General features: G+C 45.4%; 1 protein-coding gene across 1 annotated transcript in view; it reads left to right on the top strand.

Annotated features, from left to right (window-relative positions):
- LOC141273310 (MMS19 nucleotide excision repair protein homolog) overlaps nt 1-27,158 on the top strand; it is a 76,013-nt gene that overhangs the window by 29,723 nt on the left and 19,132 nt on the right. The window contains exons 12-25 of the mRNA XM_073684957.1: nt 1,244-1,382; nt 1,461-1,615; nt 2,144-2,219; nt 2,458-2,583; nt 5,460-5,541; nt 5,843-5,940; nt 6,608-6,763; nt 6,933-7,082; nt 7,375-7,474; nt 7,556-7,658; nt 15,957-16,031; nt 16,388-16,514; nt 17,208-17,308; nt 17,814-17,870. Coding sequence (XP_073541058.1) covers nt 1,244-1,382; nt 1,461-1,615; nt 2,144-2,219; nt 2,458-2,583; nt 5,460-5,541; nt 5,843-5,940; nt 6,608-6,763; nt 6,933-7,082; nt 7,375-7,474; nt 7,556-7,658; nt 15,957-16,031; nt 16,388-16,514; nt 17,208-17,308; nt 17,814-17,870 — 1,545 coding nt within the window. The remainder of the gene's footprint in view (nt 1-1,243; nt 1,383-1,460; nt 1,616-2,143; nt 2,220-2,457; nt 2,584-5,459; nt 5,542-5,842; nt 5,941-6,607; nt 6,764-6,932; nt 7,083-7,374; nt 7,475-7,555; nt 7,659-15,956; nt 16,032-16,387; nt 16,515-17,207; nt 17,309-17,813; nt 17,871-27,158) is intronic.

The following is a 27,158-nucleotide window of genomic DNA, read 5'->3' as shown; positions in this document are numbered from 1 at the left end:
AGACGGGATAAGACAGACAGACAGACGGGATAAGACAGACAGACAGACAGACAGACAGACGGGATAAGACAGACAGACAGACAGACAGACAGACGGGATAAGACAGACAGACAGACAGACAGACGGGATAAGACAGACAGACAGACAGACAGACGGGATAAGACAGACAGACAGACAGACGGGATAAGACAGACAGACAGACAGACGGGATAAGACAGACAGACAGACGGGATAAGACAGACAGACAGACAGACGGGATAAGACAGACAGACAGACAGACGGGATAAGACAGACAGACAGACAGACGGGATAAGACAGACAGACAGACAGACGGGATAAGACAGACAGACAGACAGACGGGATAAGACAGACAGACAGACAGACGGGATAAGACAGACAGACAGACAGACAGACGGGATAAGACAGACAGACAGACAGACAGACGGGATAAGACAGACAGACAGACGGGATAAGACAGACAGACAGACAGACAGACGGGATAAGACAGACAGACAGACAGACAGACAGACAGACGGGATAAGACAGACAGACAGACGGGATAAGACAGACAGACAGACAGACGGGATAAGACAGACAGACAGACAGACGGGATAAGACAGACAGACAGACAGACGGGATAAGACAGACAGACAGACAGACGGGATAAGACAGACAGACAGACAGACGGGATAAGACAATTATATAGTAGATATCTCAAATTTCTGATGGTGAACTGGACACAGGATGCAATAGTGGCTGCAACGCTGCAGAAATATTAGCGATCAAAGTATTTGGCACTTAAATGGTAAAAAAAAAAAAAAAAAAAAAAAAAAAAGCACAAATGCCCAAGTGGGCCTTACCAAAGAGATTTCACTATAGGGTGTTTACTACTCCTTCTTTCTGACGCTTACCAATATATAAATATATTTTATGCCATAAATAAAAAAATAAAAAATCTCCATAGTTATTTTTGTTCTTCCACCTTCCCCCAAAATGTAATACAAGAGCAATCAACACATTATATGGACCCCAAAATAGTATCAATAAAAATTACAACTCCGGGGGTAAAAAAAAGCTTCTGTACAGCACCATCGATTGAAAAATAAAGTTACAGGTGTCATATAATGGCGACACAAGCCAAATTTGATTTTTAAAAAGTTTTGGAAACTTTTTTTTTTTTCTTTTTAAAGCCCCTAAATTAAAAAATGAATGTATTCAGGATACGTTTGTTGTTTTCTCGCAGGTATTTCAGACAGCGAGTGACAAGGTTGAAGCCGCCGGCCTGGCCGCCCTCCATGCTCTGTCCGCCTGTCTGTCCAGCTCTGTCCTAGGCCCGGACTCTGAAGATTTATTAGACACTTTCCTGACTAATATCCTGCAGGGTAAGAGCCCCGGACTCTGTGTGAGCCATATAATTATATTTACCATGGACGCTGATAATATTACTGATTTATTCTCAGACTGCAAGCATCATCTGTGTGAGCCAGATATGAAGCTGGTGTGGCCCAGCGCTAAACTGCTGCAGGCCGCTGCTGCCGCCTCCTCCCGGGCGTGTCTGAAAGTGACCGCTAATGTCCTGCCCCTGCTTCTGGACCAGTATAATCAGCATGCACAGGTATGGGGACTGTTAAAGGGGTTGTCCACTACTTTTAAAGGGGACATCCCCATTGATATCCCTTCAATAGGGTGATGTGAAGAAGCAGTATACAGACTCTGTCACCCTCCATAACAACGTCTGTGTTATAGCGCTATGCCATCTACCTCTACTATCAGATTGGTGGGGTTCCAGGACCCCTGAGAATCTCAGTAGCATTTTCTTCTGCACAGGAGTGCCCTCTGCAGGCATCCGAGGGTTACATTGTCATTCTCCGTACAATGGTGACCGAGAGCCTCGCTGTGCAGGGAAAGTTAGGGAAAAACCACACTGCAACCCCTTATTTTTTAAAACCCCTGGTAGGCAGACCCCCCACCCAGTGATGATATATCCTGATCGGTTATCACTTCCTATAATTGGAAAATATTTATTTTATTGGACCTTTAGGGAGATTTATCAGACGTTGTCGTCTGTAGGCAGGAGCTCCCCAGTTTGCAAAGCCCCTCCATTAGAGGATTGTGCTGACCCCCTTATGTGCTTTACTTGCAGAGCAGCCATCGTAGGACGATACTGGAGATGACGCTGGGATTCCTAAAACTGCAGAGCAAGTGGCTTGAAGATGAAGGTACCTTGTCCGTCCTACAGGGTTAGGACACAGGAGCGATCCCTGACTGCAGATCCTCATAGATTTATGTGTGTAATATAGATTTGCAAAGTCCGATGCCGGTGACTCCAAAAACATACTGATAGGAAATGTAGATTGTGAGCCTCATTTGGAGACGGTGATGATGGAGCCATATAAGCAGATAGGATCAGATTTGCAATTAAATAGAACTTCCCTTTTTGTATTTTTATTTTTGCAGATGGAAATGGCCTGGCTAGTTTTAAGGAGCCCTTGTGCAGTATGGTGTTCTCTGCGGTGACTGATCCCAGCACACATCTCCACCAGGTAGCAGTAAAAGTCCTCACCGTGCTGGGCACACACCAAGGTACCTGTCCTACAGTCTCGTTATATCCATTAAGGCCATCTTCAACGTAACGTTAGTGCTGTTAAATTGAAGTCCTGCGTCCCTCTCCTCGCGCACAATGAATGACGGGACACTGCATACAAGAAAAGCTAGCTTTCTTACGAGTGGGTGACTTATAGGGTGTCCTGTATAAGTGGGCTGGAAAGCTGGACTTCTAAGCTTTCTCTATATGACGGCGGGGTGAGCAGGACTCGCAGGCTTTGTCTCTGTGACGGCGGGGTGAGCAGGACTCGCAGGCTTTGTCTCTGTGACGGCGGGGTGAGCAGGACTCGCAGGCTTTGTCTCTGTGACGGCGGGGTGAGCAGGACTCGCAGGCTTTGTCTCTGTGACGGCGGGGTGAGCAGGACTCGCAGGCTTTGTCTCTGTGACGGCGGGGTGAGCAGGACTCGCAGGCTTTGTCTCTGTGACGGCGGGGTGAGCAGGACTCGCAGGCTTTGTCTCTGTGACGGCGGGGTGAGCAGGACTCGCAGGCTTTGTCTCTGTGACGGCGGGGTGAGCAGGACTCGCAGGCTTTGTCTCTGTGACGGCGGGGTGAGCAGGACTCGCAGGCTTTGTCTCTGTGACGGCGGGGTGAGCAGGACTCGCAGGCTTTGTTTCTGTGACGGCGGGCTGAGCAGGACTCGCAGGCTTTTTCTCTGTGACGGCGGACTGAGCAGGACTCGCAGGCTTTGTCTCTGACGGCGGGCTGAGCAGGACTCGCAGGCTTTGTCTCTGTGACGGCGGGGTGAGCAGGACTCGCAGGCTTTGTCTCTGTGACGGCGGGGTGAGCAGGACTCGCAGGCTTTGTCTCTGTGACGGCGGGCTGAGCAGGACTCGCAGGCTTTGTCTCTGTGACGGCGGGGTGAGCAGGACTCGCAGGCTTTGTCTCTGTGACGGCGGGCTGAGCAGGACTCTCAGGCTTTGTCTCTGACGGCGGGCTGAGCAGGACTCGCAGGCTTTGTCTCTGTGACGGGCTGAGCAGGACTCGCAGGCTTTGTCTCTGTGACGGCGGGCTGAGCAGGACTCGCAGGCTTTGTCTCTGTGACGGCGGGCTGAGCAGGACTCGCAGGCTTTGTCTCTGTGACGGCGGGCTGAGCAGGACTCGCAGGCTTTGTCTCTGTGACGGCGGGCTGAGCAGGACTCGCAGGCTTTGTCTCTGTGACGGCGGGCTGAGCAGAACTCGCAGGCTTTGTCTCTGTGACGGCGGGCTGAGCAGGACTCGCAGGCTTTGTCTCTGTGACGGCGGGCTGAGCAGGACTCGCAGGCTTTGTCTCTGACGGCGGGCTGAGCAGGACTCGCAGGCTTTGTCTCTGTGACGGCGGGATGAGCAGGAGTCGCAGGCTTTGTCTCTGTGACGGCGGGGTGAGCAGGACTCGCAGGCTTTGTCTCTGGCAGGATGAGCAGGACTTGCAGGCTTTCTCTCTGTGACAGCCAGTTGAGCAGTACTCCCATGCTTTCTCTCTGACGGCGGGGTGAGCAGGACTCGCAGGCTTTGTCTCTGTGACGGCGGGGTGAGCAGGACTCGCAGGCTTTGTCTCTGTGACGGCGGGGTGAGCAGGACTCGCAGGCTTTGTCTCTGTGACGGCGGGGTGAGCAGGACTCGCAGGCTTTGTCTCTGTGACGGCGGGGTGAGCAGGACTCGCAGGCTTTGTCTCTGTGACGGCGGGGTGAGCAGGACTCGCAGGCTTTGTCTCTGTGACGGCGGGGTGAGCAGGACTCGCAGGCTTTGTCTCTGTGACGGCGGGGTGAGCAGGACTCGCAGGCTTTGTCTCTGTGACGGCGGGGTGAGCAGGACTCGCAGGCTTTGTCTCTATATGACGGCGGGGTGAGCAGGACTCGCAGGCTTTGTCTCTGTGACGGCGGGGTGAGCAGGACTCGCAGGCTTTGTCTCTGTGACGGCGGGGTGAGCAGGACTCGCAGGCTTTGTCTCTGTGACGGCGGGGTGAGCAGGACTCGCAGGCTTTGTCTCTGTGACGGCGGGGTGAGCAGGACTCTCAGGCTTTGTCTCTGTGACGGCGGGGTGAGCAGGACTCTCAGGCTTTGTCTCTGTGACGGCGGGGTGAGCAGGACTCTCAGGCTTTGTCTCTGTGACGGCGGGGTGAGCAGGACTCTCAGGCTTTGTCTCTGTGACGGCGGGGTGAGCAGGACTCTCAGGCTTTGTCTCTGTGACGGCGGGGTGAGCAGGACTCTCAGGCTTTGTCTCTGTGACGGCGGGGTGAGCAGGACTTTCAGGCTTTGTCTCTGTGACGGCGGGGTGAGCAGGACTCGCAGGCTTTGTCTCTGTGACGGGGTGAGCAGGACGCGCAGGCTTTGTCTCTGTGACGGCGGGGTGAGCAGGAGTCGCAGGCTTTCTCTCTGTGACTTTGAGGTGAGCAGGACTCGCAGGCTTTGTCTCTGTGACGGCGGGATGAGCAGGAGTCGCAGGCTTTCTCTCTGTGACTTTGAGGTGAGCAGGACTCGCAGGCTTTGTCTCTGGCAGGATGAGCAGGACTTGCAGGCTTTCTCTCTGTGACAGCCAGTTGAGCAGTACTCCCATGCTTTCTCTCTGACGGCGGGGTGAGCAGGACTCGCAGGCTTTCTTTTCGAGTTACTTTCTTTATCTTTTTCTTTCCTTGTGTTTGAACACACACCTTGAATCTCTTCCTGCTGCAGAAAATGAAACCCTTTAATTTACATCTAGAGGCCGCAGACCCGTTCTGATCACGTCCTAGTGCAGGTCTCTATCCTCTTAATGATCGGGATGGACTTTAAGAGAGTTTCTATTCACTGACACAATAGCAGAGATCTTGATAATTGTGAATTGTTTTATGTAGTACAGGTGCTTGCGCTCTGACATCTCTGTGCTTCTTCCCCCAAAGGTTTCTTGTCGTCTGGTGACATTGATCTGGTTGTTGAGCATTTGACCCGGCTGATCCTAGAAGAAATAGATCCTCAGAGCTGGTATTTTTCTGTCCTTGTCATTACTGTAAGGGATCGGGAGGGATAGTTTTATTTCTTGCCTTTGCAACGCTGTGTGTTTCTTATTCCTTATTATGATTTATGGGGGGTCCCGACTTGTTACACAGGAAGAGGTTGTGCAAACACAACACCCCTATATACTGTGTCCTGCCGGCTATAGTCATTACAGTCACTAAAGGCCTTTAAATGAATGATCTCTAGCGGAGATTGCGGACATGTTCCTAACTTTGTATATGGGTGATATTTATGTAATATTTTCTCTCTCCTTCTTTTTTGGTTGCAGCCAGGCTGCGATTGAATCTTCAGGATCATTGGCCAGCGTTCATCCTACCGTGTTTATTAGTCGTATGGTTCCCCCGCTCTGTGCAAGGCTACAGACAGGTAAGCCAATGATCGTATGGACTTTCTGTGAATTCGACATGTTCCACAGATGAGGATTGAAGCGGCACCTCTCACGTCCACATCGAAATATAAGAGAGATTCCGCTGATGTTGCATTGACATATGCCTCCAATGCATCGTCCCTGTTGGTGCAACATTATCGGCTCCTTTCGCCTTTTGCAGAATCCTGTAATTGGAGGTTTTTACATCCCACTTGGTATCCATCAATTTCACTTGGAGGTCAATAAATTGTGGGTGTTCAGACCCTCTACTTGTATCAAGTAAATAAACCAGTGATCTGGAGCATTACTCTACATTGAAAAAAAAAAAAAAAAAAAAAAGGGCCGCAGTGCTGCGGCTTCTCTTAAGTAGAGTCAAATCCTAGCAATATGACATCACGTTCAAGTGACGTCGCCATATATTCAAGATGGACCAATGCATGTGGACGTCCAACCAATGGATATTTCTACAGGGTTTTCCATGTTTAAAGGGAAAAAAGTTTTTATTTCCCCCACCCCACCACCCTGTAACCTTTGTGGGATGTGTCTGGAATTGCACATAAGTAGCCGAGATACTATAACCAGCCATCGTCAATTGCTCCCTATGTTTATCCTCTACACAGTCAATATGTGTTTCATTCATTGCCATCATTTTTGTTTTTTTTACAGTGCCCATGGATGGTACGGACACCCCTGGGAGCGCTATACCCCCGCACACTTTATGGCAGCGCTGTCTTGAAGCTTTAGCTGCTGTGTCTACACATCACAGTATCGTTCAAGAGACTGTGCCGATGCTACTGGATTACGTCCGTCAGACACAAAGAGGTATCTGCTATTCACATGGTAATACTGACTGTAGTTACCGCCATATGCTTTTTACTGTTAACCCGTAAATGCTATTCTTTGCACTGTATATACTCCACCGAGACCTGTGTGCTCTCCAGCTATTTCTATTTACTTTATACATTTTTTTTTCTCCCCTCAAACTCTGAAGGAGAAACAAGTGCGGAAGACGTGGTCGCTGTGTGCAAGAGCCTTCATCACGTGGCGGTACTATGCCAAGAAAACGCAGAGTCTCTCTGTTATTATCACCAGAAAGTGATGCCCTGTCTGCTGTCCCTCACCGTGCAAGCTGCAATGCAAGGTAAACGTGACGGAGACCGGAGGGCCAAAAGATTTGCAGGACCTGGTTCATCGAGCCACATACGTTGATAAGTGGCTTAAAAATCTCCTCTTGCCTCCCAGCAGCCGCGATTTACCTGGCCTGGTGCAACGTCATCGTTGCGGTGGGATGTCGCACCAGGCTAGTTAAAAGAAGATCTGCTGATGCCGGTTCTCATGGTTCCCATCCACTGACGGAGCCGACGGGCCGAGTTCTGCGAATCGATTCGAACGAACTCTCGTAAGAAATTAAATTGTAATGTTTCCACTCTCAGAACGGGGGCATGCAGCAGATCTTCACGTCCTCCTTAACGACAGTGTCCTCACAGCTATGGCGTCATTAATCACTGCGTCCAGCACACGGCTCAGTCCTGAGTGAGTATTTATATAATATAATGGCCGTCATCGCCCTCCGTGTGACCGATCTGTCACTCGCCTTCTCTTCTGCACTCGCAGGTTATTGTCTTCGAGCGCATCTCAGATTGTGAACCTGTTCCTGGACGGAGATGTTTCCATTCTTAGTGAAAATAGTCTCACCACGAAGTTCCTTCCTTTCCAGGTAATGAAGTTGGATTTTTTTTTTTGTATATGAAATACTGGGTTTTTATTTAATTCATCTCTGGAATCTGCTGTATATAATTGCTATAGAAGGGAGAGGAGGATAGGAAAGAATCAATGCAATAAGGATGTGCACAGCTACTGCAATAAGTATAAATAAGTATATGATTTTATTGATACAAAAAGGAACACACACAAGGTAATGAAATCACTTAAAAATACAAAAGTACAAAACCATACCCCTGCCCTGGCAATGTATTGACAACTAATGTAACAGAGTGTTGCAATAATCCTGGAAACAAGAGGATAATAAAGGCGCAGGAGGAGGTCCACGCGTTTCACCTCAAAACAGCTTCATCAGGGGAAGAGGAGCCATGAAGTATCAATGAGCGTATACATAGATAATCAAAATAATTAGTTAACAGTGGGTGAGTCTCAACATCCTGGCCATGGAGGGTCCGGGACATAACCCGGCATGTGATGAGTGGCGCATGATGAGTACACATGGGTGCGTCACATCAGACGGACGGCATGAACACAGAGACCGGGGAAACAGATATGAGTTGCTAAGGACACATGAGTGCGCCACCAAAAGGAGACAATTGCGCTGTGGTAAAAAAAAAAGAAGAAGAGCGAATCGGTATCTGATCACAGCGCAAACAATGACCAGTCAAATGCATGGGATGAGAATATAATAATCCAGCCGGCCTGAGGGGGGCAGTAGACACCTATAATAATGCATGGCCAAGATTGCCAGCATGTAGGCAGAATAGACGGTAATGTCAGAAAATGAAAAATATACATATTTTTTAAATAATAAATTAAATCTAAAAATAAAAAAGAAAAGGGGGAAATCAAATTTAATTTGGTTGCGGGTGGGTGGTGTAAGCCACTCGGGGCATTTATTTATTTTACTCATTTATATAGCGCCATTAATTCCACAGTGCTTTACAGACATTAAAATCGCTGTCCCCATTGGGGTTCACAATCTCCATTCCCTATCAGTATGTCTTTGGGGTGTGGGAGGAAACCGGAGTACCGGAGGAAACCCACGCAAACACAAGGAGAACCTACAAACTCCTTGCAGATGTTGTCCTTGGTGGGATTTGAACCCTGGACCCCAGCGCTGCAAGGATGCCCCTATCTCACCTTCTTTCATGAAAGCGGAGAAACTCCATACCCATGGGATAGTGGATAATGTCCCAATTATGGTCGCACTCCCAGCGATCCTAAGAACCTGAGCTCCAACAAGCCCCGTGTTAATGGAGTAGTGGTGGCTCATGCACAACTCCGCTCCATCCACTCTCTATGGGACGGCTGGAGATCCCCGAGCGCAGCGCTCGGCTGGCCTTCAGCATCCTCATAGGAATGAATGGAGCAGAGGTGTGCAGAATCGACCACCTCTACTTTCACACAAGCCTCTTCAGAGCTTCAGTTCCCGGGATCGCTGGAGATCCCAACCGATCGGGAAGTTATATTCATGTTTGTCCAGGTGCACATGAATGCACATGCCCCCGTGGTGCGGGGAGTACGCTACATCGGATGGGGGGCATAGTGTCCAGCGGCGGTATTATGGATACGGGCCCTAGAAGAATCAAGAGAAACGAATGATCATGTAATGGGAGTCGGTGAGAGAGCCATCGGAGCCAGGTTGTTCAACTAAAATAACTGTGAATGCAAAACCAGAGTAACATGGTGCCCTGTATAGGGAAATGAGAGTACAAGTAGCCCCAGATGATAGGGCTGGAAGAAAAGTAGCCAGCTCTAGAGGTAGTCCGAACAAGCCTGAACAAAAAACAACTAGTAGCTAGAAAATACAGAATACCAATTTTAATGTGAAGACCTCGAGAACAGACACAAGGGAATGGAAGCATGGCAGAGAAGGAGAAGATAAGAAAAATTCAGGCCCAAGATCCCCACGTGGGATTACAAGATGACCCATATGTATGTAGCGTAGAAAATTGAAATGTCCCATAACATATGAAGGTGGTCCATGTTTCCCAGCTGTTGGTGCTGAAGATACTGTAAAGATGGTTATCACCGAAATACGCTATATAGTTAGTAGCTCCTCATTGAGACCTGAGGGGGTGACTGTGTGGAAGTTGAATATCCACCTGGATTCTGTCCTTAGCAGTTGTTTGTGGCAATTGCCACCTCTACCATTGCTGAAAGTCCTCTGCAGACCAAAAAAGAAAACACCATGAAATTTCCCATTATTCATGGCCAGGAAGGTGAGCAGCAATAGGGGCAAGAGTCTTACACTTAGCAGCTTCTGATCTAAAGAAGGGTATGGTGGACAAGTGTTTTTGGGCTCCCTTTCTCAGCTCCTGGGAAGTCGGACCCACGTAAACCTTGTGACGGGCAGACAATAGCATAAATAACATTTTTAGTCTTACAGTTGATGTAGGACCTGAGTGGAAACTGCTGAGAATCTAGAGGGTTAGTAAAGCTGTCTCTGGTTGGAGGGACAGACGTTTCATTCCTAGCACAGGAAGGAGCCCCTGACTACAATGCCCCGGTTTAGCGTAATGGTGGGCTGGTTTAAATGGCTGGTGGTAAGACTATCTTACAGATTAGGGGCCCTCCTGGCTGTCATTAAGGGCCAAGAACTAACAATGGGAGATGTTTGACCATCAGTGATAAGAATGAGCCAATGCCATTGCAGAATGACCCTCACCTGGTTCCATCTGGTGTTGTAGTCGGTGATGAATCTGGGCAACTTGTCCCGAGGTAGGAATAATGAGTCCTGACTGTGCTTGCTGGCTCTTTGAAAGGCTGCCGATACAATTCCTTTGGGGTAGCCTTGTTCTTCAAATCTGCTGGTAAGGGTTTTGGCCTGGGCACGAAAATCCACATTCCGGGTGCAATTCTGCCGGACACGGAGAAACTGTCTAACAGGAACTCCTTTTTTACTATGCGTGGGGTGAAAACTGTGAAACTTCAGCAAGCTGTTGGTACCGGTGGGCTTTAGGTGAATATTTGTGATGAGGCGTTTGCCAGAGTCGGAGGCGTTTGCCAGAGTCGGAGGCGTTTGCCAGAGTCGGAGGCGTTTGCCACAGTCGGAGGCGTTTGCCACAGTCGGAGGCGTTTGCCAGAGTCGGAGGCGTTTGCCAGAGTCGGAGGCTTTCAAGTCCAGCAACGTCGCCGAGCTGGGAGAGAGTGCGTGAGGAGTATATTGAAAGAATTACAATTTAGCTCACCCGAGAATCGCAGGCACTCAGCCTCCGTACCTAGCCAGATAAAAAAAAGATGTCGTCAATGTATCGATGCCAATGTGACACTCGTGCTTGAAAGGGGTTTGACCAATAGACCACAGTTTCTTCCCACCATCCTAAAACAAAAAATTGTTTGCATAGGCTATCTCGCAACTAGCCTTTATCGCTACTCCCGAAACATGTCAAAAGAATTTTGTCAAATAAGAAATAATTGTGAGGGAGGACGAAATCCAAGAGATCCATGAGGAATGAGTTATGCGTATGGTTTTGGCCATCCAGTTTGTTGAAAAAGAAGGTAAGCGCCCGAATGCCATCATTATGGTCAGTGTTAGAGTAGAGGGATTCCACATCGCAGGTCACAATCAAGTCCTGGTCAGGTAAAACGATGTTACGGCTGATTTCAATGAAATGAGCAGAATCCCTGACGAAAGAAGGTAATGATGCAATCAATGGCTGTAAGAAAAAGTCAACGTAAGTGCACGCCTTCTCACCAAGACTGCCGATACCGAAGGCCTGGCGTTCAGCCTCGGGCATGGTGTCCGGTTTTCTGTGTATAATTTGAAAGATGTGGTTCCTACAGAATAAAGAGAGTTCCTTGACAAGTATGTATGTAATTGCTGTATGTAAAAGTCATTTTTACAGCTGCTTCTTGGAAGAAGCCAAATCTCAGCGGGGTCGAACCGAAGATATTTCATCTACATGGGTTAGCAAAATCTTATTTCACAGCGTGCTCCACAATCTACATATCAATGCAGATCTCAAAGGCCAATGACTGGTGCTTGATAGATGGACATTGACATCAATAATTGCAGTAGATTAAGCTCCAACCGTCCATATATACATGTCTAGTTCTGTCCTTCTACTCATTAATTTAGATTGTGAGCTCCAATGGGGACAGCAATGATAATGTATGTAAAGTGCTGCGGAATATGTTAGTGCGATATAAAAATAAAGATTATTATTATTAAATAAAGTTGATTATTATTCACCCGATCCAAATTGGACATTTTCCCCTAATGGAAAAGGGAAAAAGATTGGGCAGTTTGGTGTGACTAGGGAGAATATAAAGAGGGACTGGACAGCCGTCACCTGAATATGGTGGGGAAATTCTTCCATATTCTGCTATGTCACAGAAAACTTTTAATAATGACGGTACCATTACGAAATCTGCAGTCACCATTTGATTGGTTCTCTCTGTTAACAGACTCATCAGATCATGGTTTAAGGGACGGCCATATAATACGGACGATGATCGCATCACAATCCTCGGACTGGCCAGCGGCTCTCCTGACCCGATCTTGTGTTTCTTTGCAGCCATCATGCTCGGATCAGGAGAGCTGCCAGCAAGTCCGAGCATTGTGATGTTATCGTCGTACGTGTTATACGGCCGTCTGACTGCGCCTAAAGGAAGTGTATTTTCTGCTGACAGTAAAACTAATTTGCCTTTTTCCCCTCACACATGACAAGCACCTGAGAGAGAGAGTGGGATCCACCCGATCACTGGACAGGAAGACAAGAGCACAAAATAAAAAAGCAACTCGCACTTCCTCCTTCAATGTGGTTTCCTGTCCTTTGGTTGAAGCAGCCTTGAGCAGCCGAGAAACCTAGCACACCGTAGCACGTTCTGTAGCAACCTCTAGTAAGAATGGCACTGAGTACCGGGGTGCAGTTTGGCGCTGAAATCTTATCAGTCTGGGAGAATATACATTTAGTGCTTCGGTACCTGCCTACAGTGGTGTGAAAGTGTTTGCCCCCTTACTGATTTTTTATTCTTTTGCATGTTTGTCACACTTAAATGTTTCAGATCACAAAACAAATGTAAATATTAGACAAAGATGACACAAGTAAACACAAAATGCAGTTTTTAAATGAGGGTCTTTATTATTAATGGAAAAAGAAATCCAAACCTACAAGACCCTGTGTGGAAAAAGTGATTGCCCCCTAAACCTAATGACTGGTTGGGCCCCTAGCAGTAACAATTGCAATCAAGTGTTTGCGATAACTGGCAATGAGTCTTCTACAATGCTCTGAAGGAACTTTGGTCACATATCTTTGCAAAATTGTTGAAATTCAGCCACATTTGAACTGCCTTTTTAAGGTGATACCACAGCATCTCAATTAGATTAAGGTCAGGACTTTGACTATTCCAAAGTCTTAATTCCGTGTCTCGTGTGTTGGACCTGCCTTCTTGGGTATGGCCTCATGTCTTGGTTGTTTGGCCGGCTGCCACTGCTTCATGTCTGTGCTTGTGTTTTGGGCCTGCTGCCTCATGACTGGCTTAATGTCTTGTGAGTTGGGCCTGCTGCCTCACGTCTGGCCTCGTGTCTTGTGAGTTGGGCCTGCTGCCTCACTTCTGGCCTCGTGCCTTGTGAGTTGGGCCTGCCGCCTCACGTCTGGCCTAGTGTCTGGCCTCGTGTCTTGTGTGTTGGGCCAGTCGCCTTGGGTATAGCCTCATGTTTGCCATACCACCTCAGGTCTCGTGTTCGGCCTGCCTGAAGGTTTTCTGGCCGCTTCATAGTTGTTGAAAAGCTTGCCACCTCAGGTTTAGGGTTTTCTTCGGCTGCCTCTGCCTCGCGGCATATCTTGATGGGGCCTTCAGTCGAGTATGACTTTCAGTGGGATGTTCAGCTTTTGGGGCTATGGCTTTTGCCTGGTTAGCCAGCCGACTTGGGGCTTGTAGGATTGTTTTCACCACTGTCTCAAAGCTTCACTAACCCTTTACTAGCAATACTGCTGATATCGGTAATGATGGCTTCCGGATGATTTCATCAGTATGTGGTGATTCTATTAAACTACAAGGAGGGGCCTTAATAAATTACAGTCCTGAGGGGATAGCTGGGGAGTCGAGCAGATTTCCAGTCAATCCCTCCCACTTGGATAGTATATTGAACTGATCCGCATTTAACATCTATGTCCCAGTTTGTCCTCTTGGTAGGAGCTATAAATGGTTGCACTAATCAGAATGAAACCATTGTAAGTCCAGTGTGTGGAGTCTCAGAACGGACTGGTCGACTTTAAGCTTAGCAAAATATCTACGTCTCAGTTATCCTTCTAGTTGGAGTTTGGTCATGGTGGTCATAAGCCAAATTACATAATTCTAAGTCCAGTTAATCTTTGGGGTCTGGAGTCATAATTTGGACTGGTTGGCATTGAGGTTGGTTCATCATTTGGCTTCCAGGTTATCCTTCTAGTAGGATTTGTAGCTTGGGCATGGCTAAACTGAATAAAACCAGTATAAATCCAGTGGAGCCTCCCAGTCTGGTGTCATAAGATGGACTGCTAAGCATTTAAGTTAATAAATGTCTACATTTCCGTTTACTCTCCTAGTTGGAGGTACAAGATGGACATGGCTGGCCTAAGTTAAATAAAACCACCAGATGTCCGGATAAAGCGCACCTGTCAGAAGGATTGTGCTCAGTAAACTACATACATTGTCAGATGAGAGACATTACACTGATTAATATGATACCTTGGTTGATGAAATCCGTCCTGTGGTTCTTGTGTAATGTTCACTTTCAGTTTGGAGATAATGATATTCTCGTGCTTTGGGGCGGCCCTGTGGTGGGTGCTCTATCTGGTGCTCTGCTTACATATTCATCTGTATGCTCTTATGACAGCTCACTGTGCCTTCACTGACCTGCCTCCTATTTTACATAATGCATCTCGAAGTGCGGGTCTAGGTAAAAGAGGAGGCAGGTCAGTGAAGGCACAGTGACCTGTCTGAAGAGTATACAATTGAATATGTAAGCAGAGCGCCCCCCCACAAGCCGCCTCGGAGCACGAGCATATCATTATCTCCAAACTGAAAGTAAAGATTACACAAGAACCACAGGATGGATTTCATCAACCAAGGTATCATTTCACTCTGTGTAACTGCGCCCACCTGACAGTGTGTGTGGTTAATGAGCACAATCCTGCAGACAGGTGTGCTTTAAGGCACCTAGTTGGTATCACAAAATTGCCTCGTGGATGCTAAATGATTAAACTCTGTGCCCCAATCTACCCCACTAGTATGGAGTGGTAAGATGAACTTGATTGTGCCAAGTCAGGCGGCACTAAACCGGTCTGACCTCCTAATGGAAGTGCGAGCTGTGCTTGCCGGGAGGGGGCTAATAAACCATAAATATCCCAGTCTATCCTCCTAACTGGAGTTGCAGAACAGACATAGTTATACCCGATCTGGTGAAAATATTCCAAGACCGGTGTATCCTCCTGGTTGAAGTTGGAAAGTGAACCCATTGGAAATTAAGCCGGAGGAGCCATTATACCCAATAAGTATTTTGGGATTGAAGTCATAAAACTGTTAGATTGAACTAAGTGGCGAGTTGGTTAAATATCCAGTCTGTGCGCGTTAGCAGAGATAAATCGGAAACTCTGCAATAAACCTATAAAGGAAGGAATTGATGGGGGGATTAATGTCCCCGTACCTGTGAGACTCCTGTGGCGAAGGAGAAGCATCTTCGATAGTTAAGTCCAATGTCTTCACACTGAGGTAAGACTGTTCTGATTACTCAAGAACAGGATGATACGTCCATAAGGTACATGGTTGAGGGGACGGAGTGCTAACATCTTGGCTTAAGACCTTCTGAGCTTTGACTGATACCAATATAGTTTTCAAGCAAAGAGACTATTTTGCATTTAACAGTTTTTCAACTAACAATCTTCATGGTTGGAGTAACGTTACGTCCTAAGGGGCACACCAAAAAAGAGATGATTAAAGTTGAATTTATAAGTAAGTAGTAAATCTTTCTTCTGGTTTGTGGATCCCTTTCTGCGATGCTCAGTCTACACTTGATAGCATGGAGTTGGGTAGATATTTTGAACCATTCGGTGATCATTGACACTGAGGGTTTCTTATGGTCCAGATCTTTGCCTTAGTGGGGGGCATTACTTCAATGGAAAATGTCAACCATGTCCTACTTGACTTCTTCGAAACCACATTGAAGGAGCAAGTGGTAGTTGCCTTTTTATTTTTTTGCTCTGGACTTCCTGTCCAGTGATCTGGCAGATCTCACTCTCTCTCATGGGTTTCAGGAAAATCAAATTATCGGTTAGTAATTACAGTATCATTTTTCTGATTGCAGATGGATGGTCCCGCAGCCCCTCAGAGCCGCCTCGTTGCACTGCTCATGGCATTTGTATGCTCATTGCCAAAAAATGTAAGTACAACAGCGACATGTGGAAGCTTTCTGCACGATGTGTAACAGATCCCACAACTGCCATGTGCCGTTCATAATAATGGCGGCTTATCTGCTACTCCCTATATCTGCTGCATCCTATGTATCTGCTATCGCTCTGAGAAGGTGCTACTTCTCCATGCAGAGGAGACAAAGCTGGTGGGGTTTCTTTAAGAAACAGTATGCAAGATAGTTTTCCTCCTTCTGGAGGAGAGCAATCTCGCTTGTAAGTTCATCTTCAACCCATTAAAGAGCCTTAAAGGAGGTTTTCCGATTTGCTTTTCTTTGCTCATGTCAATTAATTCTTATTCTAAACTTTTTTTCTTTTTTCCCCGCAGGTGGAGATTCCTCACCGGAGCCGCTTATTGCAGGATTTGCTGTCCCTGAGCCTGGCGGGACGCTGTGCTTTTGCCTTTACGTCGGCTGCTAAATGCTTTGCTGGTCTGATAAATAAATGTCCTGCAGGTCAGTAATTATGGAGCTTAATCTTCAGCTTCGATACTATAGTTTCCTAGATTAAAGGACTGGACTATTATCAGATTTTCCGGACTCTGGTTCGTGGCCGCCGGAGCAGAGCCCTGCAAACCTCCTCCTACCTACCGGCATTTTTGGCACTGTTCCTGATTGATGGGCCCAGAGCGACATAATTGCAGCACAAATATATATCTCACCGGGCCGATCAGAAGAGCCGCCAGGGATGCCGGCATTTAGGAGGAGGTTTGCAGGGATCTGCTCAACTCCAGCGACCGCTGGATTATGGTCCTGCAAATGATTTTGCTAAACTCTTATCCAGTTTTCCTAAAGGTCGCCTCTCTTGACAACCCCCTTTTGATCAAAAAGTTTTCCCCAGAAATCCTGTTTAATCAGCGGGTATTTGTGACAGTAAGTGCCCAATTTCCCTGCAGCACACAGGGGCATCTGGACATTATACCGTGCCCATTCAGCTCGATGCAGGGCACAACATGGGAGCACTTGTAATAGCTATCCTCTCTGATCCAGGAGATGGCGATATTAAAAGGGTGCTCTCCCTCTCCGTGCTCTTGAATTTTTGAACTTGGACAACCCCTTTAAGGAGATGCTGGGCTCAGAGCATTAGTTCGGTAAGTAAAGTTGCATGCGGGTGCAAAATGTTAACATTTGTGGGTTTTTACACTTTAGGGGAGCAGCTTGATGAAATACTTCAGAGCGCCTCGGAAAAGATGGAGTCAGGGCTGGAGGACAAAAGCAGAAGAACTCCGGCAGTGACGCTCCTGGCTTGGGTGAGCATGAAGATGAGCACTGCTCTGACTGTATGGACTCCTCCAGCCATTGCTTATACTGCTCTGTCCATACACAATTGCCAATATATTGTTTGCTGGGGGCCCCACCGATCCCAAGAAGGGGGCTCTAAACAGAGTGGAGGACGACCATGCTCCCCTCTGCCCCATTCATTCTCTATCGGACTGGTGGACATTGAAGTCTTCAGCTGTCTCCGCAGGTATCATAGACCATAAATGGGGCAGAGGTGAGCATGGTCGACCTGATCTCAGGATCGATGGGGGGCCCTGCTGTTGGACCCCTACAATCAATAAGCTATCCCCTATCCTATCGATAGTCTATAACACTTATACTTGGCTTCCCTTTAAAGCGGTTGTACTATCATTAGAAAACCTGATTTTATACAGTAGGTCATTTTCTGATGATCGCTTCCTTTTAATTAATTCTGAGAAAATGTAACCTCCATACAGACCATATAGCTGAGGTCACGTCTTGTTTTTTATGCAGGTAACAAAAGCTTTGATACTACGGTACCATCCCATGAACGGGCAACTTACTAACAAGGTAAATAAGGCACGGGAACCATCATGTAATGCTGTTTTATAGTTCGGCTTTAGACCACTTCTGAGACCTAGAGATCTATCCGAGGATGTCCATGACCCGCGACTCTTACTAAGGGCTCGCTCACACTTGCATATAAATAATCGGATTATTCTCATCCAGGAGAGTGGGATGATTTTTTCTCTCCCTACTCATCTGGGTGCAGCTATTAATCATTTACAGAACCATTTACCGCTTCCTACGCTACAGAATTGTGATGTATCCGTAAAAATCAGATGTCAAACTGATGATCCGTATGGCATGCCCAATGTATTATCTGTTTGTTTTTTTTGTTTCCTTGGGACACTTTTTTTTTTTTTTTATTGACTTGTGATATTCTTTTTTTTTTTTATTCATTTTATTGAAAACTGAAATACAGCAATTTTACAAACATATCCACAAGACCTTTGCATATGCTTAAATCCGATATACATGTATATACAACGTTTTTCAAATAGGTACAGATATATGAAATTCCTTCATACACAAAACATAGTGTACTTATAGTTTTAGGCTATGTTCACACATGTGTTTTTTTTTCTGCTGCTAACTTCTCTGGCACGAAAACAGCTGCTGTAAAAATGCAGATTTTGGTGTGTTTTTTGCGATGTTTTTTGCTGCATTTTTTCGACTACCCATTACTTCCTATGGGTGAAAAATCGCTGCAAATAAGCGGGTGCGTTTTCTGCTGCAAAAACGCTGAAAGAAGTGACACGCTCTATTTTCCAAATACGAAAGCAAGGCAGAAAATACCCAGCAAACAAAAAGCAACGTGTGTGAACAGAGATTTCTGCTTTCTCATACACTTTGCTGGTACTGCTAGACGCAGCTGAAAATTTGCACAAAAACCTGCAAAATACGCAGCTAAACCCAACGTGTGTGAACATAGCCTTACTATAATAATATCTGCAGTGAGATAACATGTATACATTTTTATGCTCCAGTATTTCCAAAATACAAGTTCGCAAGTTGAAAAAACATGTAAACCTGCAATCACGCAAAAAAACAAACAAAAAAAAAGAACATTTTTGCTGCCATCTATAAAGTTCTCATCTGTATGTCCTATCGGTTTGTAACTGTAGCTAATGATTCGTATAATGTGCCTCAATTGTAAAAGACTGTAGCCACCGAAGATTTCCAAACGTCCCATACCTTGTCGAACTTCTGAGGGCAACCTCTATTATAATGCGCTGTTTTCTCATATGTAATCGTTGTGTTTACTGACTCAATCCATGATCTTAGTGTTGGTGAAGAGTTCCCCATTCATCTCCTGGCAAGAAATAGCTTCCCTAAGTGGTGGTTCCACTCTTCTTCCTCGAGTAACCCAAATAAACATATCATCAGATCTAGGGGAATCGGAATTGATCTCAAACACAGAAATGTGACTATGCTTTGCCAAAAGGAGATAATAATTGGACACGACCATATCTTGTGCCAAGAATCCACATTTAAAGCATGATATCGTGAACATTCCGAAGAGGTCTGGATGAGATACTACAGGTGGAAAATAGGGATTCTTCCACAGAGGCATGTCTGCCAGAATATGGGAGAAATTTGACATTTGTCTTGCCTGTTTCCCCACCAGACTGGGCCGTCTTGAGCATAGGCAACATTATCGGGGTATCAGGTTTAAGAATCCTAGCAGACAGCCAGTGTCTGCCACTACCGCCAGGTGACTCTCTGAATTTGGTAGTTGCGAGCCAGGCATCCAACTACTTATTGGTTTTAGCTGACCTGCTATGCAGTAGAGGAGAAAATCTGGTAGAGTTATACCCCCTAACTTTTTGGGGCTTTGAAACGTGAATAATTTAAAATTTAGGACGAGAGCTTCCACATACAATTGAGGACATTAGCGAGTTCTGTGCTGTAAAAAAAAAAAAAAACGATTTGCGAACTGGTAAAGCACTATGCTGTAACATAGATGATAACTGAATTTTGGCGACAATATCATCTTAGATTTATGCGGCCTGGCTCCAATAGAGGCTGCTTACCCCATAGATTAAATTTCCATTTAGCATAATCTAATAGAGGCAGAATATTAATAAAAAAAAATCCATCTTACTATGCCGATGAATATTGATCCCGAAGTATTTAAAATATGTAATCACTGGAGGATTTGACAAGGAATGATGTTGGGTATTAGGGCCACCTGAGAGGGGCAACAGTGCGGACTTGTTCCAGTTTATGGTGAGGTCAGAAAAGCTCCCAAATTTTTCTATAGTAGATATAACCCGGAGCAAAGATTCCCTGACCTGATCCATGAAAATAACCATGTCGCCCGCATATGCCTTTAATTAATTGTCCCGAACATATTCGGATATCCAGCACCTCAATGGCCAGTGCAAATAAAGCAGGGGAGCGGGGACAGCCCTGGCCATATGCTACTACTTTGGCCTTATGGGCTATATATGATATGTATCCATTTATGGAGCTTTGGGACAAATCCAAACTTTTGACAACATGCCGCCAGGAATGGCCCTTCTACTGAGTCGAATGCCTTCATGGCGTCTAATGAAGCTAGTGCCCAGCTGTTATCAGGTTGTATTGGAATTCATTGACGTTTTTATGCCAAATCCCTCAAAGTGGATCACGCCATACATTAATTTTGTGTAAATAAAAAAACTAAAAAGATTTTGGGTACTTGCCGTAATATCTTTCTCGGAGCCTTCATTGAAGGACACAGAAAACCATGGGTGTGTGCTGATGCCACTAAGAGGCTGACCCAAGGCCCAGATGGAGAGAGCAGAAAGGACGGAGATGGTGCTTGCCAATATATGTGCCGAATGGCAGAGCTGATCCAGAATAGAATACCATTATGAAGACTCTCCGGAGCTGAACAGAAACCTGACCGTCTGAGGAATCTGTTCTCGGCCGATGGGACCCTGAAATGCACGCTGACCAGTTACAGTGAATCCTAGAGACCAATATTTTCAGAAGAGAGTCAGGGCTCGACCAACAGAAGGCCCGGAGGAATAAGGGGAAGGGGAGATCAGAAAGTTTCCTCTTAATTTGCAATTAAGACAAGAAACAGGAGAATCGGTTCACCAGCAGGTTGCGAAGCTGAAAATTACAATAAAATCGGAAAATAGAAATGGAAGGTTCTAGGAGGAGACTGTCAGAGGGTAGACTACTCTCTGCGCTAGAAGAAAGCGGAAGAAAAGGGAAAGGTTTTGAGTCCAGGAGACCACAAAAATGTTGGAGAACAACACTGAGTTGCAGGAGGCAGGGTGAATGACTCCGTATAGCACACTGGAAGTCTGCGGATCGCTGTTGGGAATGTTCTCCCATAAATGATTATGGACGAAAGCCATCTGATGAGACAACCTCTCTCTTGTCGAAGGCCTTTTGCAGGTTAGGAGATTGGTAGATTGTAGTTTACTGTGGATGAGTGAACTATTGAGAATACCAGTAGATCTTAGTCAGTTCATGACCAGATACCTCCGCCAGAGTAGACCAGAATAGAGTTCCACCATGGAAGGGAAAATAGAATCCTACCACTTTGGGCTCCAGATGAAGAAAAGTGAGGGGCTTACCTAGCCTACAGATGATTCTGACTGGTGCGACCTGGAATAAAATTCCTACTGCTAAAGAAGGACGACCATCAACACGAACTTACTTCAATCTGCAAAGGTCCTTTGTGAAGAATGAGGGTAGGACATTGCTAATAGGCCGAGAATAAGGGAAGGTTGGAGAAATGGAGTTCCAAGAAGAGTCGAGACCCCTTCTGCTGGGAGAGAGGCTGTTCGCGTGGATCGCAACAGATGCTCTAAAGACTAGATACTAGGTTGAGGTAAGATACGATTTTGAACATTTTAAAAGTTGAAACTGAAGAGGAAGTGTGTAAGATATCTTCCAGCATGTAGGAAAAGGGGAGCCTTGAATCATGTGTCCCTGGCAAGTACCCTGGAGAAAGGCTAAAGCGAATGGTTCTTAGGTGGCCCGAAGGGAAGATGAACTGAGGCAAAATCAAGCGCATTGGGCCAATGAAAGCCATAGATTCCATGAGGATATACATGGAAATGGACATTCCATCCAGGAGCGTGTTAAAGGACACATAAGCTAGAGGTCCCGAATGGAAAAAATGGTATCGTCCTACCACTGGACCAGAATAGTTTTAATTGAAAAAAACTTTGAATGGTTGGAATAAAGCCACGCAAAGAGTTGTCCCTGATGAGATCAGAACCCAAGTGCTGAGGAACAACTGTGCGAAGCCGAGAGCCGGAACTGATGAGGACTAGAGTGGAGACAGGTATTGAAAACCTGAGGCACAAAGATCCTTGTATGTGGATACCTTGACATGAGCTACAGCACGACAGATAATCACGATGATGGTAGAGAATGTCGTTATCTGTAATAAGAACCAACAATGGCATTATGGTCAACGATGTCCAACTATTCGTAGGCGGGACCCCAGAGAAATGTCTGGCTCATAACTGGAAGGGCGAAGACCAACTTACCGACACAACCGGCTGGTGAGTACCGCAGGGTCAAACTTAGCCCGAAATTCTGTAAGTTGGAATGGTTTGTGCATGAGAGACAGCGCTGGACATGAGTCATAGCATAATCACCCTGAATGAAAAGACAGAATTACAACTCTAAATACCAAGAAAGGATACAACTCTTGTCTGAGGGGGAAACTAGTCTACGTGATGTTTGGAAATCAGATCCAGGGCTGAAGAGGCCCTCGTATTCTAGGCTGTAGCTTGCGAAGAACAAGGGGTTAGTCGATCTCTCTAAAAAAGAAAAAAGAAAAAGTAAGTACTGATAGACTAAGGGCTGAAGTGGTGAGACCACTGCAGTCCCATTGAACCTGATTACGATCAGCCATGAGGATCATGGTAGATGTAGGATCTGACTCACTAGACCGTGGACAGAGCTCTAGAAATGCTGGTGCTATAGTGCATTGTGGATCATATGGTGGGTCACAGTGTAGTGGATAGTGTAGGTAGACCACGCTGCAGACAGTAATGTGGTTCACAATGGAGGTCCTGGCTTATTGGATAGATCATGGTAAGTCTGATTCACCGGATAGTGGCAAAGCACCTGGGACGCAATTGTACTCAGGGTGAGTTGCATGATAGAAGTTGGGTCTGACTTGCTAGATATCGGACAGGACATTTGGACTGCTGTTGCAACCGTTCATATGATACCAGATAGATGGTGTCTGACTTACCGGATAGCGGACAGGACACTTACATTGCTGCTGCCATCGACCATGTGGTACGTGGTAGAGGGCATATCTGACTCACTGAATAGTGGACAGGAAACATGAACCGCTGCTGCCATCGACCATGAGGAACGTGATGGGGATACCTGTCCTGAAGGCCCTGGCATCCATCTTTGCAGCACGATGGGGCAAGAGGGTCAGGCTCTGGGGGATGCACGTGGCAGGAATATGTGTGAGCCTTGACAACCTCCTTATGCCGTCTGGCTCTGGTAGGCTAGCGGGCAGGGGTGGAGGAATCAGGACCGTCCTCTGGATCATCTGAACAGATTTTGTGCGTTAGAGATTAGGGTCCTGCTGGATAGACAGATGAGGATAAGGGGTGTCAGGCCACGCCGTGCTCTGTCTCTACGTGGGATAACATAGTGACTGTTCACATTGTTTCCCTCCCAAGAGGTTATTGAAGAAGAACTTTCTGAAAAAGAAAACGGAAATAATTTGTGAAAAACGGCGAAAACTGAGGTAGATGCGTGTCTGCCTCCTACTGACACTAAGCTAAACTGGTTGACTTGGCTCCGGTTAGTGGGTGTGCACTACTGAGGAGGAGCTAACCTTTTTATTGCCTTGTGGCAGCTGCATACACCCATGGTTATCTGTGTCCCCCAATGAAGCGATAGAGAAAATGCTTTTTCTTTTGCCTTTAACCTCTAAATTGTAGCAAAAATTATGCAAAAAAAAAAAAAAAAATTCAACAAACAAAATCACTTTAAAGGGATTCGGGAGTACGTTTGCACCAGAAATTTTGAAACTTTTTAGAAAGTCACTGATGAATCAGGTGAAAAAAATTGGTAACCCCAAATCTCACCTACAATGACTAACTTTAAAAAAAAACAAAAAACAAACAGGCAAACATCTTTAAAATTGATTTGAAAATAAGGTGCAAGTGAAAAACACAAAAAGAAAACAACCAAAAACTAAAAAAGGCTCAAATGCAATAATGAATTGGGCCCCTGGAGACCCTCAATGAATTGCCATTGGCGCCATTTTGAGATTTAGAAATGTGGTTTCTAATCGTTTTTACTATGCGAAAGTTAAAACTTGTATCCGGTGTAAAATTAATGATGTTAAAGTTGGAGTTCCTCTAGGTAGATTGACTGTAAAGGCATTAATTGTCAGTGACAACAAAAAAAACAAAAGCCCTTCAGAGCAGTTTTGAAGTGTGTAGACGTCTGGACAAACTCAGTTCCTACCATTTATTGTTTACTATGATGTAAATAAAAGTCACGTGATATGAAAGAAATTGCAGAATTATGTAAGTATAATTTCAGAAAAAACATCTATTTCAGAAATGCCTTCCTTCCAAGGTCATTTTAGCATGCACCCTTCACTTTCCCACGCCACATTGATTCCAAGGCCTGAGTGAATAGCAGCCATAATCTGTATTGAGGAAATGGTTAACCCTTGAAAAATTTGGCGAAACGTCCTTTTTATTTTGAACTGGACACATGATGCAATAGTGGCTGCAGAACAAAATAAAACATTGTTTTTTTGTTTTGTTTTTTTCCCCTTAATTTTGCCTCTACATTGTGGAGATATTAGCTATCAAAGTATTTGGCACCTAATGAGTTAACTTTAATTACTTCCAAGTGAATGTTATCAGATAGTTTTCACTGGGGGCGTGTTCTTCTTCCTGTATAACGATGACCAATCATAAGCAGGCAGCAATACAGCAGAATATAAGAACACACCTATAATAGCTTACAGCAGGTTTCTCGGTGTGTGAGATGTAATGACAGACAGTCCTGATCTCCTGGTCTAACCACCTGCATGATTAGAAAGTGCCTGGAGAAGAGCACAGATGACTAACACCTTTCAGATGAGATCGATGTGGGGAGACATATAATGACAGCCTGCTCTCCACACATATCCATGACCTCCCGGGACAGCTCCCCAAATTTGGCACAGTCCCACTGGATCCGGAACGGTTGGGAGGTGTGTCATTACTTCTTACACACTGAGAAACCTGCTTTAAGCTATGGTGGGGGAGTGTTCTTTTTCTTCTCTGTATTGTTGCCTGCTTATGATTGGTCAGCGTCATAAAGTTAGAGGAAGAACACGCCCCCAGTGAAAACTATCTTGATAACACCCTTGGACTGAATGAACTCATTAGGTACCAAAAAAAAAGACCCCCATAAACATTTTAATTTGCTCTGTAGCAACTATTACAACCCCTGGCAAAAATTATGGAATCACTGGGCTCGGAGGATGTTCATTCAGTTGTTTAATGTTGTTGAAAAAAAGCAGATCACAGACATGGCACAAAACTAAAGTCATTTCAAATGGCAACTTTAGGGCTTTAAGAAACACTAAAAGAAATCAAGATAAAAAATGTGGTATTCAGTAAGGGTAATTTTTTTCAGACCAAGCAGAGGGAAAAAAATTTGGAATCTCAATTCTGAGAAAAAAATTATTATGGAATCACCCTGTAAATTTTCATTTCCAAAACTAACACCTGCATCAAATTAGATCTGCTCGTTAGTCTGCATCTAAAAAGGAGTGATCACACCTTGGAGAGCTGTTGCACCAAGTGGACTGACATGAATCATGGCTCCAACACGAAAGATGTCAAGTGAAACAAAGGAGAGGATTATCAAACTCTTAAAAGAAGGTAAATCATCATGCAATGTTGCAAAAGTTGTTGGTGGTTCAGTCAGCTGTGTCTAAAATCTGGACCAAATACAAACTACATGAGAAGGTTGTTAAAGGCAAACATACTGGTAGACCAAGGAAGACATCAAAGCGTCAAGACCGGAAACTTAAAGCAATATGTCTCCAAAACAGGAAATGCACAACAAAACAAATGAGGAACGAATGAGAGCAAACTGTAGTCAATGTCTGTGACCGAACTGTAAGAAACCGCCTAAAGGAAATGGGATTTACATACAGAAAAGCTAAACAAAAGCCATCATTAACACCTAAACAGAAAAAAACAAGATTACAATGGGCTAAGGAAAAGCAATCGTTGACTGTGGATGACTGGATGAAAGTCATATTCGGTGATGAATTTTTGAATCTGCATTGGGCAAGGTGATGATGCTGGAAGTTTTGTTTGGTGCCATTCCAATGAGATTTATAAAGATGACGGCATGAAGAGAACATGCAAATTTCCACAGTCATTGATGATATGGGGCTGCATGTCAGGTAAAGGCACTGGGGAGATGGCTGTCATTACATCTTCAATAATTGCCCAAGTTTACATTGATATTTTGGACTGTTTTCTTATCCCATCAATTGAAAGGATGTTTGGGGATGATGACATCATTTTTCAAGATGATAATGCATCCTGCCATAGAGCAAAAACTGTGAAAACATTCCTTGAAAGAAGACACATAAGGTCAATGTCATGGCCTGCAAATAGTCCGGATCTCAATCCAATTGAAAATCTTTGGTGGAAGTTGAAGAAAATAGTCCATGACCAGGCTCCAACCTGCAAAGCTGATCTGGCAACAGCAATCAGAGAAAGTTGGAGCCAGGTTGATGAAGAGTACTGTTTGTCACTAATTAAGTCCATGCCTCAAAGACTGCAAGCTGTTATTAAAGCCAGAGGTGGTGCAACAAAATACTAGTGATGTATTGGAGTGTTCTTTTGTGTGTTTGTTTTTCATGATTCCATAATTTTTTCCCTCTGCTTGGTCTGAAAAAAATTACCCTTACTGAGTACCACATTTTTTTTCTTGACTTCTTTTAGTGTTTCTTAAAGCCCTAAAGTTGCCATTTGAAATGACTTTAGTTTTGGGCCATGTCTGTGATCTGCTTTTTTTTCAATAACATTAAACAACTGAATGAACATCCTCCGAGCCCGGTGATTCCATAATTTTTGCCAGGGGTTGTATATTTTGTGTCCAGTTCAACGTGAAAATTTTGGTGAAAAGTCTTTTCACAACTTACCCACTTTTTGTAATTCACTCTGGCCTGTACGTTTTGTATATCCCTATCTATCAGAGAACCTTGAGACATCCTCCTTAAGGCCCCGTCACACATAGCGACGCTACAGCGATCCCGACAACGATACGACCTGTCAGGGATTG

This window comes from Phyllobates terribilis, unplaced genomic scaffold, assembly GCF_046119375.1.
Source record: "Phyllobates terribilis strain yellow unplaced genomic scaffold, ASM4611937v1 Scaffold_5__5_contigs__length_657084704, whole genome shotgun sequence".
Lineage (NCBI taxonomy): Eukaryota > Metazoa > Chordata > Amphibia > Anura > Dendrobatidae > Phyllobates > Phyllobates terribilis.
This window is presented reverse-complemented; position numbering and strand designations above follow the sequence as displayed.